The sequence below is a fragment of the Bidens hawaiensis genome, unplaced genomic scaffold (assembly GCF_021521415.1).
Source record: "Bidens hawaiensis isolate Kalapana, Puna unplaced genomic scaffold, B.hawaiensis_p1.1 tig00012229_1, whole genome shotgun sequence".
Classification (NCBI taxonomy): domain Eukaryota; kingdom Viridiplantae; phylum Streptophyta; class Magnoliopsida; order Asterales; family Asteraceae; genus Bidens; species Bidens hawaiensis.
In genome coordinates this window covers 11723-29956 of record NW_027491988.1, presented here as the reverse complement: position 1 = coordinate 29956, position 18234 = coordinate 11723, and the positions used below count along the sequence as shown (strand labels likewise).

General features: G+C 37.3%; 2 protein-coding genes across 2 annotated transcripts; one reads left to right on the top strand and one right to left on the bottom strand.

Annotated features, from left to right (window-relative positions):
- The first annotated feature begins 4611 nt into the window (after positions 1–4611).
- LOC143540367 (peroxidase 51-like) lies at positions 4612–6647 on the top strand. Its single transcript, XM_077033451.1, has 4 exons — positions 4612–4865; positions 4962–5162; positions 5242–5407; positions 6210–6647. Exons 1-4 carry the CDS (start codon positions 4653–4655, stop codon positions 6614–6616), a joined length of 987 nt encoding a protein of 328 aa, XP_076889566.1. The 5' UTR covers positions 4612–4652; the 3' UTR covers positions 6617–6647.
- Positions 6648–7891: 1244 nt separating this feature from the next.
- On the bottom strand, positions 7892–8728 carry LOC143540384 (uncharacterized). The gene has a single exon (XM_077033465.1). It carries the CDS (start codon positions 8726–8728, stop codon positions 7892–7894), a length of 837 nt encoding a protein of 278 aa, XP_076889580.1.
- Between the last annotated feature and the right edge of the window lie 9506 nt (positions 8729–18234).

Below are 18234 nucleotides of genomic sequence, written 5' to 3'. Positions count from 1 at the left end.
ATCAAACATTAAATATCCAAAAATAAAATATATGTTCACGGGTCCAAAGAAGAACATTTTGCCAACTCTCACTCTAAAATCAATTCATGGTATCCAAGTAAACCACAAGAATTATTTAAGCTATAGTTGAAACAGTTTCTACGACCGGTTTAACTTTACAAATGGTCCTTTTATACATATGTTATATTTTTTTGTTCTAAAATCTCACATCTGAATCACCAATCAAGACATACCAACTAATATAGAAGGGAATCTGATCTATAGACACTTCTCCTTCCGACTTCCAGCACCGGGCTTTCTAAACAACTAACACACATACACTATGGCCTTACTTTCTAAACCTAAATCATTGTTCATCATTAAACTTGAACCTTCAATAATACGAAATGTCATTTTACACATTATTAGTGACGGATCCAGGAAAATTTCTCACAGGGGTCGGAAATTTTGAAGGTCGGTTGTCTATTGGTGAATATAAAATTTTTCCGCATCTTCGGGTCACATAAACAAACATGAAACAAAATTAAATTATAAATACAAAACAAAATTACGTCAACCGCGAGACGGATTGAGGCAACAAGGGCTCGAGTTGGTGCGCAAAAGCACACCGTTTTACGTATGTGATGAAAATATGAATAAACTTATATGTTGTTTATAGAAATAAAATGACAAAAGTCAAAAACTTTAATATATATATATATATAGGGTAAGGTTAAAATGAAAACCCATTTGAGTTGTGAAAACCGGCGAAAACCCTATGTAACATCGTTTTTTTTGTTACATGTAATATATGTTGTAACATTTAATACAAAATATCGAAACATAAAAAAAAATGTTTTGCTATTTTTTAACATTTTTTTACTAATTTTTATATATGTTTTCAGGAGAGAGAAAAAATTATATTTATATTTACATTTTTTATTCACTTTAATTGTGGACCACAAGATTTAAACATTAATTAAAAACATGTGGTTGAGAATGAGTTTTTAGAGTTTTCACAACTCAAGTGGGTTTTTATTTTATACTTAGCATATATATATATATATTATAATATTGTTATGTAAAATAAAAAGATTAAATAATAAGATAACAAAATAAAGTAAAAAAAAAACTAGTTGATTCAGGAAAAAGAAATAAATGGTAACTTTGTTAAAAGTAAAATAAATACCTTAACTTTATTTAAGCCATTTACCATTTATGTGCTATTATTGAAAATCAAAAATCATAAAAGATAAGAGGTAAAGAAATAAGTCACCACAAGCAAATAAGCTAATTATAAAATATTAATTTTAAATCAAACTTCTTTCCCCTTCTCTCTTCCCACTGCATCTTTAAACTTGTCGGAAAATTTTCTGGCGTTATTTCCTTTTCTCCGTTCTATCTTTTCTTCTTCTTTTCTCAATATTTTATAGTGGTCGGTATCAAAATTTTACAGAAGTCGGTTATGATTTTTACGTATATATAACACTAATTGTTTTTTTCTCACAGGCGTCAGCCGACCCTCGTAACCAAACCGTAAGTCCGCCACTGCACATTATGTGTTCTTGATACCGATCGACCAAAGACCCTTTGATATATATTCTTTTCAATATTTTAAAAGTTTAATACTAAACAATTCCATATAATCCAAACACTAACCTGATTTATAAACCAGTCTCAAATGTTAAATATCCAATTCGACAAAACCATCACTAAATCTGGCATGCCTGGCATCTTCTATTAAAATATTATGTATAACTATCGATTATTGAAATGTTTTATTATTCAATATGAAATATTAAAACTAAGCTTCTAGATTGACTAATTATTTTCATTATATATTAATATTATTTATTATATATTAGATCAATAATTTACTAATAATTAATATAGGCTTATCCTTGTAACAAATTTATGGTATGATGAATCCAAAACCCAAATAAACCTTTACCATGTACGATTATTCATATTCATAGAGTAAAGAATGAACGCCCTGCTTGCGGTGCGCACATATAATGTATATATGTGTGAACCCTTGGGTGGGCAAAAGTAAAATTGCACTAATTTTGACGTTATTTTACTAATCACGTGAAAATAACGTTAAAAGTGGCGGAAGGTTAATCAGGCATCATGTGGTGGCGTTGATAGCCGAAAGACAAGGGCACATGCACCAATCAGCCGGTGTCCCGATGATTGAGTGTTATGTGTCTTATGTCCAAGGCTTGATTCAAAACTACTATCGAGCCGGGGGTCTCACCGGAAGCAGCCTCTCTATCCCTATGGGATAGAGGTAAGGCTGTCTACATCTTACCCTCCTTATAGAGTAAAGAATGATTCATTCCAAATCTGGTTAAAGTCTACCTTTTATGTTCTTAAACGTTTAGTTTAATCATACGAGTGCATTATTCAAATAAAGTTGAAATTGATGGATGGCAATACAAATAAAGTAAAATAAGGAAGCACTTTTCTTACAAGTTAAGAAAATAAAATAACTTTTGATTGTCATAACAAGTTTTACTCTAGGATCACCTTGTAATTCCATAACGTTATGGCAGTGGATTGAACTTAACATTCGCACCCTACCTAGACATGTTTGGCACGCTGACATAATCCAATCGACGCTCCCATTTGATTACAGAGAGGCACTCACTTTATGAAGAGACGCATCCCTCCTACAACTCTTAATCTCCCATATTTAGGTATATCTTTTGGCTTCTCCTATACACATTACATGCATATATGTATACACTAGTGACTTAATTGCAAAGGGCATTGGTATTGTGACACTTTCTTGCGAATTTCTCCATATGTCTAGTTTGAGTCCAAGCTTTGTAAGGGCTATAATAGATATGACCGACTACAAAGTAAGACCTCTTGGAATTGTAGCAACAAGCTTCAACTCCAGTGTTGACTTAATATTAGTAATGAATTCATTCTATGCGAAAGATAAGTTACATGTCTACATATATTTTCAGCTTCTTGTGTATCTATAATAAATATGTTTCTTAGAGAGAACACCAACGTCCTAGCTTTACCCCAAAATCAAGAATTTTATGCTTTTTTTAAATGTCTATATCAAATCTTTTGAATCTATACCAATGTTCATCATGAGACTAGAACTCTCAACCATTTGATGAGAAGCTTGTTTACTACACATCTTGAACTGTTAGTCTAGAACACCAATTGGTAGCCTCATTATACATTGTTGCAACATTTTTATACCTTGCATTGCACCAATGACAAGGACATTCACACTCCGGTTTTTAATAAGAATACTTTCTCCGAATACTAGCTACAGATTAAAAATACATCAAAACAAACCAGTTTGAACCCGTTAGTTGTATTCAATACAAAACGATAAAAATGCTTCGTATTTGTTTCGTTTACTAAACAATTAAATTTTGTTGTAGAGTAAGCGTAATAGATTGGGTTGATAAAATTATATACTTGAATCATTACTATTACGTACTACTATCATGTTAATATTACTATTACTATTACATAACATTAAAATGTTAATTTCTTGGATAAGATATCCACCAGTTGCCAACTAATTGTTTCTTACTTCATAACTTAACTATGATAACCTAGATGCATCAAGTTGCCTTCAAAGAAAGGGCCGGCGTTGACTTAGCCATCGATGGCTGTTTCCTAAACAACACTTCCTAAAATAATATAGCATATAATATAATAATAATAATAATAATAATAATAATAATAATAATACACAATAATCCAATCCTCATGTTCATTATTGGTTTCACCTCATTTTTCTTGATGTCATATTCACGAGTAAAGTTTTGGACCCTCCCCCTTCATAAGTTGCTTTGGAAAAGTATGATAGATTCACGTACTCATCCAACGACCGTCACATCAAAGTAGTTTAAATTTTGGTTAAGTCTTCTCAAACAAACACGAGCTAGAACTTAGAACTATACGTTTGCATACCAATGCTATATGTCGTTACATCAAAATCTATAAATCCGTATATCATATGAATAGCTTATATGAAATCAGTTTATTTGATAAGTACCCATAAAAAAGTTGTACTTAAATCATGAATTCGTTACCTTGAATATATCTCTATTTGCTATATAATTGTACGTTAAATTTGATGTAATGTTAGTCTTAATTGTTTTAGTTTTCTTTTATTTTAGCTCCTTTGAATTATGTTCTTTCACTTCATGCCTTTATCATATCGTACTCAGCAAACAATCAATATCTAAAATGCAAAAACGAATTTAAATTATTTGCGTTTACTTCTTTTATATACAAACAAATAAAACCATCGATTGGTCTCACCAATATGTTTAACAACTTGCATGCTAGCCCACAACTTTGATACGTTTCCTACGTCTTACTTAGCCGTTTGTCCCCATATAGTCATCTTCTTTTTCTTGTCAGATAATTATACCAATAAATAAAATAATCATGCATTTCATTTTTTGCATGCCAAAATTGACCACACGGATCTTGTTATCAAATCATTAAACCTAAATATAAAATAAATGACACTGTAAAATTTCAAAAATATTCCAAATCTAAACAGCTGTCTTAGTGACTGAACACAACCTTGGTTTGCCTATGTCTTCTTTATATAATAATGCTCATTGCCATTATCAAGTATATCAACCTTGAACAAAACACTAAACCCATATTATTATTCCTTCATCATGGGTCGGGTCACTTTTATTCAAGTATTTGTTCTCTCTTCAATTCTCATCTTCTCAAACTTCACTTATGCTCAACTCAAACAAAACTACTACGCGAACATTTGCCCAAATGTGGAAACCATCGTTCGCAACGCGGTCTCTGCGAAGGTCAAGCAGACCTTCGTCACCATCCCGGGAACTCTTCGTTTGTTTTTCCATGATTGTTTCGTTCAGGTTCGTTTATATAAAACCGAATACTTATTAACATTAAACAGTTAAGGCTATAAGTTGTCACTTATTAACGTGTTGTGCTTTTGGAATAATAAATAGGGATGTGATGCATCAGTTATGATAGCATCAAGTGGGTCCAACACTGCAGAGAAAGACCACCCGGATAATCTGTCATTGGCTGGGGACGGGTTCGATACGGTTATTAAAGCCAAAGCTGCTGTCGATGCAGTCGCGAGTTGCAAAAATAAAGTGTCGTGTGCGGATATTCTCACCATGGCTACACGGGATGTTGTTGCGTTGGTAATAATAACTGGTACTTTGTTTATTTACCAACGGTTAAGGTAGTTTGGCTAATGATATGTAATGGTGGTGTTTGCAGGCGGGTGGGCCGTCGTACGCGGTGGAGCTCGGGAGGCTAGATGGGCTGAGTTCCACGTCGGCTAGTGTGGGTGGGAACCTTCCGAAACCGAACATGAATTTGGATCAACTTAATCGCATGTTTGCTGGTCATGGGTTGACCCAAGCGGACATGATTGCACTATCAGGTAACATGTTATATCTTTAACGCGTTTACTTGTGAATCGAATGATTTTTGTTACTTTTTATCAACGGATATATAGCAAAAGGTGCATAATATCCATTGGAAAGTCATTGCAATTTGCAAGTGTATTTTAAATGCGTAATAGCTTCTAAAATTCTATTAAGTTTTTGTAATATTTATTGTAGAGTTAACTTTACAAATAATGATCAAGTTTTGTAAGTGTTTTTTTAAGTCACTCAAGCTTTTCATGATTCTATAAAGTCATTCAATTTTTATTGGATGTTTTAATTCTATGTAACTTCTTTTTAAATATTGATGATACAAATGAAAAAACACATTAACATTGGTTACAATTTAGTAATTACTATTTTTCAGTTGACTTTGTATAAAAGTTATGAAAGCTAATTATTATTTAGTGAAATTTTTTTATTCAATATTACCTCCTAGTCAAATTAATTAGAAAAAAAAATTACTTATAGAACCAAAGATTCATATATTTTACTTATCAACAAAATTACACACATTTACACATTGAAATGAAAGTTGAGTGACTTTAAAAGGGCAAGAAAAATTTGACTTCATTGGAAAAATTGAGACACTTGCCTGCTCGGTTAATATTGGATGTTGTTTCCGTTATATTTACCACACTATATATTTATTTTTAAGGTATTCTGCTTTTTATCGAGCAAAAAAAGTTTCAAATTTCAATTTTCAGGGACCTTTATTTCGTAGACTATCATAAGTTATTTTAAGGTTTTTGAGAACATTTACAAAAAATGGCTACATTAATCAACTACCATGTCCAGGTGCACACACCCTTGGATTCTCGCATTGCAACCAGTTTTCAAACAGGATATACAACTTCAGCAAGCAGAACCCGGTTGACCCAACTCTAAACCCAACTTATGCGACCCAATTGCAGCAACAGTGTCCGAAGAACGTTGACCCGAGGATAGCCATAAACATGGACCCAAACACACCAAGAACATTTGACAATGTGTACTACAAGAACCTGCAACAAGGACAAGGATTGTTTACTTCTGACCAGGTCCTCTTCACTGACTCAAGGTCCAAACCGACCGTGGACGCATGGGCCTCCAGCTCACAAGCTTTCAATAACGCATTTATCTCAGCTATGACTAAACTGGGTCGGGTTGGAGTTAAGACGGGTAGTAATGGAAATATCAGGCTGGATTGTTCTGCGTTTAATTGATATTGATCTCAAATACTGTTGAGCTAAATACACGAATGAATTCCGTAGAATAAGGAAATGACAAAAGGCATAAAGGGTGTATTGTCTGTAATAACATGATGGCTTTCCCATTTGTTTATCATCATAATAATTGAAGGAAAGTAAATAAATTAAACTTTGTGTTTACTTGTTACATGATTTGCCTATGTGGACTGAGGCCAAGAAACCATACAGCCAAAGGGTAACAGGATATTTTTCAACAGAATTAAAAGGAACAAAAAAAATGTATTGAAACATTTCAAGATAACCAAAATCTTGTTTGTTCATATGTTGTGCCTAGGGATGCTAAACGGGTCATGTTCGCGGGTCAAACCCGAAACACGGCACCAACCCAAAAATCATGTTCGACACATGAACCTGAACATGACACTGGTATCGCATGTTGACACGGGCACGGCCCGTTTGACCCGTTTCATATTTATACTTTAGGAACTATGCATTTACATAATAGTTTTTTTCTAAAAAATTATGTTTAAACTATGCCAACTTGTATTTTAAAAGTTTAAACTTTGACATAAATTAGACCCAAATGGTTTTGAGTTACTAATTAACTATAACAAAAAAAATATAAAAATACAGGTCAGCCCGCAAACAGGATCCGTTTAAATAAGCGGGTTCGACCCGACCCTGGTTAGGCTAAACCCAAACCTGCGATCATGTTAGGTTCGTGTTTCGTCAAAACTCACGCCCCTAGTTGTGACTATGCATTCCTTCAATCTCTTCTGCAAGAACAAAGCTTTTTCATGACTTGGAAGTCTTGAAAAGCTGCAATATTTGTAAATTTGTGCAAAAGTTTAAGATGCTCACGGGCTTTAAAGTCCCCTAGGATAAGCCAAGCCATTGTATGTTTTTCCACTTAGACGAGGAGAAAGATAGCGGTTACATTTAGAATTAACATTCGGGATTGTTTTACCATATTTAAGGGGAAAGAGTTTAAGTAGCATATGATTATTAATAACAAAATCAAACAGTGACACAAAGGATGTTGACTATAATATAAATAACTTCCACAACTAAAAAAAAAACAAGAGTGATAATATCAACAGATAGTATTATAGTAAGAGCTAAAGAAAACCAATAGAATATATGAAGCGGACTAGGATCTTACAAAAGTATTCATAACGTTATACTTCAATGGACAGCCGTCCTGTCCCGAAGAATCAGCATTCAGATGTGTATACAACCTAAATCTTCTATAACCAAAATTTTTTGTGGTTTTCAAAAGGCAAAAACATATCATTTATTCTCCAAACCAGCTGACTGTTCAAAAGCAGACAAACTAATCTTCTCGAGCTGAACGGGCCAATCTTCTCCAAGAATCTTGGGGTCCACCATTGTTGCCATCCGGAAATCCAATAAAGATGCTGTTAACTTCTTTCCAGGCTCTCGTATACACCTTGATCTAGCTAACTCCAGAGTCGGTTTTATAACCCGCTTCAAATAACAATTCAGCCCGTTATTCAATAAGTTAACACAATCTGTTGTAACATCCAACCCCTCCATTTTACTCTTCTGCTTCAATCTATTCTCCAACACACTTGTACTTTGAAGTTGGCCGCTATAATAAGAAGAATCCGCATAATCACACGACCCTTTTCGTTTCTTGTTCGAGTGTATATCAATCCCAAATGGTGCTGTAATCGGAACTCTTTCACGACTCTTCTCATTCAAACCAGGAACCGGCCTGTCTTTAAACTTCCTTTCACGAATAATTGGCGTTCTTCCTTTTTTAGGCGACTGAGGGAACGCGTCTCTGCATATCGACTGCAGACCACCACCGTTCGCGTCTTTGAAAGTCAACAAACTGTCATGTTTGACTTGCTTCGGAGGCGGCGTATTGCAGACGGTCGCATTAGTTAAAATCGCTCTAACAAGTTCATTGTGCAGCCGAATATTCTCTCGACCGATTAAACAAACACAAACTTTATCAAATTCCGATTTCCCAATCTTAAGACTCAATAACCTAGTCAGCAAATTGAAGTAATTCTGAGATTTCTGTGACCCGAGTCTCCGTTCCATCTGAAATTTAAGCTCGAAAGTATCAACCCGAGTGCAATGCCGAACCGCTGGCATTCTGTTTACTCAATATCTCACAATCATCAACGGACTTTGACTTCAGCAAGCAAAAGTCAACTTTGCAAACTAAACAAACAATTCACACAATAAATGAATCAGACAAAAGTTTTAAATACTTAATTGAATCGAATACGAAGTGGGTTTCACGAATCTTGGACTAAAACAGCTCAGTAAACAAGATCATACACAATCGAATTGAAATCAGAAAAGATAGAATGAAACCAAGAGGTAGTAATAATAATTAGGCGAGTGAATCGAACAGAAGTAAAGAAAGATTACCTGATTGATTAATGAAATAAGGAAGTTGACTTTGGAGTTGAAATATGGAAGTGGGTGATTGATCGAAGTGGTTAGGGTTCGTAAGTGTGTGTGTGTGTGTGTGTGTGTGTGGGTTTTTTGGAAGCTTCTTTTGGAGGGGTGGGAGCCAAAGACACGTGTGGGTTATTACACGTGTGAAGGTGTAAGTGGACAAGGTTCAAGGTATGAAACGAGGTCAGCGGTTGGGTTTGATTGGGTTTAAGCCTTAAAAAGGCAAAACTGATTTGTATAAGTGGTTTGGTTTGAGACTTTTGTCTTACATTTTTGTTTTAAACTTTGTGATAATTATGTTTTATTGTGATTGAAGGTGTGTTGTTACATCATATTTCTTATGATTGGAAAAACTAGATGAGACATTGAGGTTAAATACTTATATGATGGTAATTGGTAAATATATACTTACATGAAGCACAACACTCTTTAAAATCTTAAACGAATAATAAATTTGAGGTGTTTTATAATATAAAAGTAATTATTTTGTTTACAAACATAAAAACGGCCTGTTACCAAGTTTAACATGAGTATTTTGTCACCCAGCAATACTTGTAGTGACAACGAATAGTTAAAGCATGTGAAATAAAGGAAAATTACACGGATATAACAAATCAGTCAAATATTTGAAAACTTTTTGATTCTTTATGAGTCTATGAGTTTATATGATTCATATAAAGTCTAATTTACAAACAGGTTTTATCATTTTCAGTGAATCAAATTGAACCTCTATTAGCACGCACTTTATTATCTTGATTGTTCTCATGTCTAAACCCGGCACATGATTGTAGGACATAATCTTGATAGTTACTTCTAGGAAGAATATTATGTGTAATATTGTCATATTAGACTATTTGCATAGGTCAGAATCATTCTAAGCAGTCAGTGGTGACCAAGGTAAAATCATGCTGATTCTAGTGACACTGATTTGGTATTTGGGATTGGGATACATTTATTAGGAGTTTGGGGCACTATCTTGTAGTTCTCATATATTAAATTATATTAAATAACTAAAAATATATATTTGAGATTGGTATTAGTGTCCTTTCTGGTATGGTGTGTGTTGGGACCCAGGATCTTTGATCCTCGAAATTCAAGTATCGTTGGCAACTGTTAGCAGGACTAAGGATCCTCAATGGTTCAAGGATCCTTAACGGTCAATTTCAGTTATATTCTAATCTATTTTTTGCAGGTATAACACGTGCTTATCAGAATTCCGATTATTGCGGAAGGAATATTTTACCTGGTCTTCCATTCACGTCCACACTCCTAAACGGTCGAGTTGAAAGAGTAAACCAAACGTGGCCGAGATTATAGCATAAGTAGTTAATTAGCCGTTGTATTTCATTGTATATATATATCGAGTGATAGCTGATCACAACACACAACACTTTAGCATTGAGAGTTCATAGCAAACACTTGTATTCATGATCAGTTATTATTCCACCATTTGTATCCTTTTTAAGCTTAATATAATTGGTAGTGATAGTTTTCACTACCCGAGGTTTTTGTGCAGGCAGGATACTAGTTACCAAGGGCTTTTTCTCGTATAAATCTCTATGTTCATCGTTTATAACTGTTATTTTCATCGCATTAATCCATACTAGCACCAATCCTCGCTTACGAATTTGGTTCATTGATCCTTAGACCGATTTTTAACCAAAACAATTTGGCGCCCACCGTGGGGCTGTTGGTGCTTTAATCACAAAAAATCCATACCTCTATTCAATCCTTTATTATCACTCACTCAATGGCCTCCCAAGGAAAAGCTATTCCCACAACTGCTGTTTCGAGTGTCCCGGCTCAAGTGACCTTGCCACCGCTGCCTGGCCCTACAAAGCCACAAAAGCCAATAACTGTTGCTCAGAAGAAAGAGACTGCTATTTTCTCCGGATCGAAATCCACTAGTGTCTCCCAAACGGTAACTGCTAACAATGATGTCTTTGTTTTGTGTTCACAGATGAAGAGCTATATGGAGCAGCAGAACAAGACTAATAAGAGGATCCTCTACGAGATCGAGGAAATCAGGAGGACCAAGAAGGCCGCTGAAAACACAAGCCCCATTATGCCGAGGATGCTTGATTTCAGCACTTCGGATTTCCCGGACCAAAGGTGCCCAGCATCCACTTATCCTCAGCAAGGATCCTCGGACCTCCCCCAGAAAAAATTCTCTGACCAATATTCGCAAGGATCCTCTATCCTTCAACAAGAATCATTGGGTCAACCTTTAAGATCCTTCAATCACCATTTGCAAGGATCCTCAGCATTCCAACCTGAACCCTTAGGATTCCGTCAAGGATCCTCCAACCAACAACTTCAAGGATCCTCAGTCTTTCAATCAGGATCCTTGGGTTTCCAAACAGAATCCATCATCTATCGGTGTCTAGAATCCTACCATCCTTATGGAGATGAACCTCTGAAGGAACCCCGGTCCAGGCCATTGGAGATCCATGAAGGCGATTTCATACCCATGCAAACTACTGCTCCTGCTGTACCAACCGCTGATGCCGAAACAATATATCCCAGACGCAGCTATGGAGCTAGATCTTTTGATCACGTAAAAGGTAACATTTATGATAATCCGTCTTTTGGCACTAACCATGCTAGTTTGCAGGATACTGGGATCAACCAAACCATAGCCCGTGAGCTACAAAAGCTCAAGGATATGATATCGAGTGTGCCTAGAGTCATCAAACCTATTCCCGAAGTACCTGCAGGAAGCCACAACATATCCAGGTTTGCTCCACCGATTTGCAATGCCGAGATACCAAAGCGCTTTACTGCTTAGTATGAAACTATACGATGGATCCACGGATCCTGAGGAACATGTGGCCTTATATTGTGAGAGAATGGAAATCAACCCGATTCCAGAAAGATTGAAGGAGGCTTGCTTGTGTTAGGGCTTTGACTCAACCCTCACTGGATCCGCCCTTAAATGGCTGCTAAGTCTTCCTCCTTATTCTATTACCTCATTTTCTCATTTGATCAATCTATTTAATAGTCAATTTTCGTGCAGTAGATCTTTCAAAAAATTAACTAGTGATTTATATAGAGTTGTCCAACCTCGTGGGGAACCCCTTAGGCAGTTCCTTACAAGGTTTGGAAGAGAGGCCTTGGAAATTCCAAATTTGGATGTCCCGACAGCTGTTGAGGCATTCAAAATGGGGTTACAAAAGGACTCTCCATTTTATCAAGATCTTGTGATGACCCCTTGCAGGAACTTAGATGAAGTCCGAAACAGAGCTTTAAGATTCATCAGGTTGGAGGAGGATCAAAGAATACAAGATCAACTGAGCACTTCAGTGAAAAATGAATCTCAAGACAAGAAACAAGGATTCTACTTCAGGAACAGCAACTTTAAGCCATACAATAAACCAAATGGCCAGAAGATCAATGTTGTAGAAGAGGAGGAGGACGATGAAGATTGTCCAAGAATATCTGATTATTGCTTCTCCGTAGATATGGGAGGAGTGATGCTTGCTGTTAGGAACCTGGGCGACAAAGCAAGATGGCCAAGAAAAAATGAGAAGGCACCGCTCCCCAAAGACAAATCGAGATGGTGTGCCTTTCACGAAGACTTCGGCCATATGACAGAAGATTGCATAGCCTTGAGAAAGGAGATAAGCTACCTCCTCAACAAGGGTCACCTTAAGGAGCTGTTCAGAAGAAAAAAGCCCAGGAACTAGGATCCTGAACCAGCTCCGGAAAGAGCTACTCCACCTCCCCTTGATGCTCAAGTTATCAACATGATCTTTGGAGGATCCGACATTTGTGGAACATCTTACTCGGCTGCAAAGAAGTACGCCAAAGAATGCAAACTGGAGAATGGTGAAAGGCCAATCAAGACTTCTCAACAGCCGAGCGAAGAATTATCTCTTTTGATGAGGATGATTGAGTCAATGTTCAGGATCCTCATCATGACGGTTTAGTCATTACTTTATTTATTTATAACCATTATGTACGCAGGATACTCATTGATGGAGGATGTTCAGTTAACATTATCCAACTAGAAGTACTTCGAAGGATGAATATCCTGGAGTCGGAAATTTTCGCACGGTCCTCAGTTCTTGTAGGGTTCAGTGGGGAAACGAAGAATATATTGGGGACATCAAACTACCTATATATATAGAGGGAGTAAATTTGATTCAAAAATTTTGTGTTATCGATTCCTTGTCTTGTTGCAATGTTATTCTTGGCAGGCCATGAATACACGAGATGAAGGCGGTCCCCTCCACTTACCATCAATACGTGAAGCTGCCTACCCCATGGGGGATAGCAAAGATTGAAAGTGATCAGCAAGACGCTAAGGATTGCTACACTTCCTCAATGAAGTCTACAAAAAAGTTGAGGGAAGCGTAGCAATTACAGAAAACACGGAGAAATGTCATGGAGACTAGGGAACAAGACTCTAAGGAAGTGGTCTTGCACCCTGAGAATCCTGACGGCAAAGTCCAAATAGGTGTTGAAATACAAGAGTCCATTGAGAAGGATATAATATTCTTCTTACAACGAAGAAAGTCAACCTTTGCATGGAAGCACGAAGATATGACAGGTATTTCTAAAGATGTAATAATCCATAAACTTGGAATTGATCCTTCTTTCAGGCCTATTCACCAAAAGAGAAGGAAATTCGCTCCTGAAAGAAACGCGATCATCCAAGAAGAGGTACAGAAACTACTAAAGGCAGGTATGATTAGGGAAGTGAACTATCCAAAATGGTTAGCCAATGTGGTTGTAGTTCAAAAGAAAAATGAAAAGTGGAGGGTATGTATCGATTTTACTGACTTAAATAAGGCTTGTCCCAAGGATCCTTTCCCTCTTCCCCGCATTGACTCCATGGTGGATGCTACCGCAGGGCACGAAATGTTGACCTTTATGGATGCTTCCTTAGGATTTCAACAAATCTAGATGGAACCATCTGATCAAGAGGATACAGCGTTTATAACCCCTACGGGCATATATTGTTATATTGATATGCCGTTTGGTCTTAGAAATGCAGGTGCTACATATCAAAGACTAGTCAACATGATGTTCAAGGAACAGTTGGGAGATACCATGGAAGTCTACATCGATGACATGGTGGTAAAATCAAAGAAGGCAGAGGATCACCTTGAGGATCTAGAAGTAGCATTTGACATCCTTGACAAATACAACATGAAGTTAAATCCTGCTAAATGTGTATTTGGTGTCAAAACCGGAAAGTTCCTGGGGTATTTGGTAACCAAAATGGGGATAGAAGCAAGTCCAGAGCAAATCCAAGCCATCTTGAACCTCAAGTCTCCAACAAACATCAAAGAGGTACAAAGATTGACAGGAAGGGTGGCGGCACTTAACAAGTTCATATCAAAATCCTCGGAAAGATGTAAAGATTTTTATGACATCCTGAGGAAAAACAAAAAACTCGAGTGGACGGAGAAACATGAAGCTGCTCTCACCGCTCTGAAGGATTATTTATCCTCAGCCCCCGCTTTGATGAAACCTATAGATTGAGAATCATTGATCCTCTATCTAGCCGTCTCCCTCACTGCCTTGAGTGCGGTCTTGGTAAAAGATCACGAAGGTAATCAACATCCAATTTACTATGTAAGTAAAAGTCTCCTCGATGCCGAATCCAGGTACTCTCACCTAGAAAAACTTATTCTTGCTCTAATTATGGATTCAACTAAGTTAAGACATTATTTCGAAACTCATACTATCGTTGTAAAAATTAATTATCCCATAAAAGATGTCCTTAGAAACCGGAAATGTCAGGTAGAATGGCCAAATGGGCTATAAAATTGAGTGCATATGATATTAAATATGAGCCTAGAAATTCAATTAAGTCACAGGCACTAGCGGACTTTGTGGCTGATTTCAGTAGTGATTTAGAAGAACAAGCCAATCTTGAAGTTCAACAACTTAAAGAAACCAAGGATTCTTGGACACTCTTCACTGATGGAGCCTCAAATGTCAAAGGAACAGGATTGTGAGTGGCGCCTTTTTGATGCTAGACTGTCGCTATCTAGTCAAAAACTGTATAAATCAGTGTCCTAATCACCTTAAACTAGTCAGGGTAAGTAGGGTGTCGAACCACGAGGAGTATGTGGTCAGTGTAAAGTGTAAACGATTCCTAACATTATGAAGTGTTTCAATTAAAGTGCTGATCACACTAGCAAAAAGTTTATATTTTATAATAAGCAAACAAGTAATCACGTATTCAATCAATTAGCAAAGACAAATCATACTCGGGAATCCAAGTACGTAACCTAACAGCAAACTCATGCACATAACAGATAAACTATCCTGTGTCAACTACAGACTGACTAACGGTTAAACCTTATGCATCCACACTCACTAACACACGACACTGATTATCAAATGGTCCCTGCCAATGTGACTCAACTAAGGGCAAACGTATGCTTTCTTGCAATTAACAGGTCAAAACAATCCTACAAGCAATTATCATAGCAACTGGCACACTAATCGTTCCGATCGAAATAAACCTAAACTGACATTGTGCACAATCATACTAGACATCAATACTCATAGATTAACATCAACAATAGTTACAATCAATTCGTTCTTAATACATGAGAAAAACTGAAAGATACAATACTCTACATCCCGGGTATGACTCGAAAGAACTAGTCGCGCATCGGCATCTCTCGGGCTTCGGTTATGTTCTGGTATGACGTGTATGATGCTCGAAGATGATTGGAAGTGATGGTGGCTCTCCTTGCTGCTCTGAAAATCGCCTGGAAGGTGAAGAATAACGTCTAGGGTCGTCAAGATGTAATGTAAAACAAAACCCTAACTTTAACGATTCTGGGGACCATCGCGTAGCGCGATGGTCTCCTCCCCAGGTCCATCGCGCTACGCGATGGTCCAGAAGTCAACGCCTGATCAATAATTCTAGGGCATCGCGTAGCGCGATGCCCCACCTTCAACACCCATCGCGCTACGCGATGGGTCTCTTCAGTCAGCAAGCCCATTTTAACGTCTCGGTTTGCGTGCTGGACATCCCGGGTCTTCATTCTATGCTCGTACAGGTCCAAATTAAGCGCGTTAAGTACCTGTGATCTGAAACACAATAAACATGTATGAAGTACCATAGTTCCTAAACTAAACGATTAAAACGACTAAATTAGCAAACTAAAATATATACAAATAGACCGACCATCAGGAGTACTACTGAAATCGCCACAGGGGGACATACTACCCCATTCGATAGATTGTGAATTCCAAGCCACTAACAATGAGGCAGAATATGTGGCACTTATCGCAGCTATATACAACTAGCCAAAGGTATGAAAATCAGGTATCTTCAAATTTTTGTAGATTCATTATTAATTGCTAATCACTTTAATGGCTCATACACAGTCAAAGGTGAGAAACTAAGTAAATATCTAGATTTAGTAAAGGATCTTGCAGGATCCTTTGATTATTTTACAATTACGCAGGTACCAAAAGAAGAAAATGCTGGGGCCGATGCCTTAGCAAACCTAGCTTCAGCTTTAAAGCTCCCGGAGAATAAAAAAATCCCTATCATCCATGCCCTATCCCCTGAAATTGAGGAATGCCTAGCAATGGAAATAGATGGGAGTCAGGACACGGATCCTAAGGATCGTTCACTCGATCATTCATCCTGGATCCTTCCGATAATGAAGTATAATCAAGATGGAGAAATCCCAAAAGAAGAGAACCCCAAAGCTTTTAGGGCCAAGGTATCACAATATACTATTGTACATAACATGCTATATAAGAAATCCCTTGCAGGTCCATATTTAAGGTGCATCGAAGGATCCGAGATCCAAGAAGTACTGAAGGATTTCCATGAACGAGATTGTGGCAACCATACAGGGGGCAGAGCATTATTCTCAAGGATTCTAAGAACCGGATACTTCTGGCCTACAATGAAGAAGGATGCTATGGAATATTCCAGGAAGTGTGATGCTTGTCAGAGGCACGGAAACATTCTCCATCAACCGGCAGAACCCTTATATCCTATTGTCTCTTCGTGGCCATTCATGAAATGGGGAATGGACATAGTGGGTAAACTCCCCACAGCTCCAGGATGAAAAGTCTTCATGTTAGCAATGACAGACTATTTCTCTAAATGGATTGAAGCTGAGGCTTTCCCTCAAGTTAGGGAAAAGGAAGTTATATCCTTTATCAAACGTAACATTATAACTAGATTTGGAATTCCTTCTAAAATTATTTGTGATAATGGTTCCCAATTTATTGGGAAAAGAACTACTAACTTTTGTGACAACTAGGGAATCAAAATGATCACTTCAACACCAGTCCATCCACAAGCAAACGGCCAAGCAGAATCAAGCAACAAAGTCATCATCAACAACCTGAAAAAAAGCTTGGAGCAAAGAAAGGCAAATGGGCTGAGGAACTACCCTATGTGCTTTGGGCAGATAGGACAACTCCAAAGAATGCCACGGGACAGACGTCGTTCTCATTAGTCTTTGGAGCTGAGGCAGTGATCCCCACTGAAATGGTGTACCCAACAGCCAGAACAAGCATCCGTGATCCTCAGACAAATGATAAGAATTTTGTCCAAGATCTAGATACTGTGGAAGAACTCAGAGATCAAGCAAGATTCAGGATGGCAACCTACCAACAAAAGATGGCTGGTGCATACAACAAGAATATCAGAATTAGAAGATTTGAAGTTGGAGACTTAGTCATTCGAAAGGCGTTCCAAAACACAACTAATCCCGCCGACGGGAAGCTGGCACCCAAATGGGAGGGTCCTTATCTAATTGAAGCCGAAGCAGGAAAGGGGGCATATCGTTTGATGAATATGGAAGGTGACATGCTCCCAAGGGCTTGGAATGCAATCCATCTAAAAAAGTATTTTTGTTTATCAGGATCCTGGATTCTAATCAATTGCTTCAGTCCGATACTTGGTAAAATTTTACTTTATGTTTATATTTTCACATTATACTTTTGTTTTGTCAAATGTGTCAAGTTGCAGAAATGCCGAGCAATAGGGCCCTCAAGTGGAAAAAACGGGTTGGCCAACTCTCTCCTAAGTTTAATCAGCCTTGTCGCTATGTTTATAAGGTCTTCACCTTATCTCCCGAATTAGGGTTTTTACACCCTCGCCTGGAGCGCACAATTATCCGGGTATAATTGGAGGCTGTGGGACCAGTGCACTATACATGGCTGACAATTTCTTGGCTAAAAATTATATCTTGGAT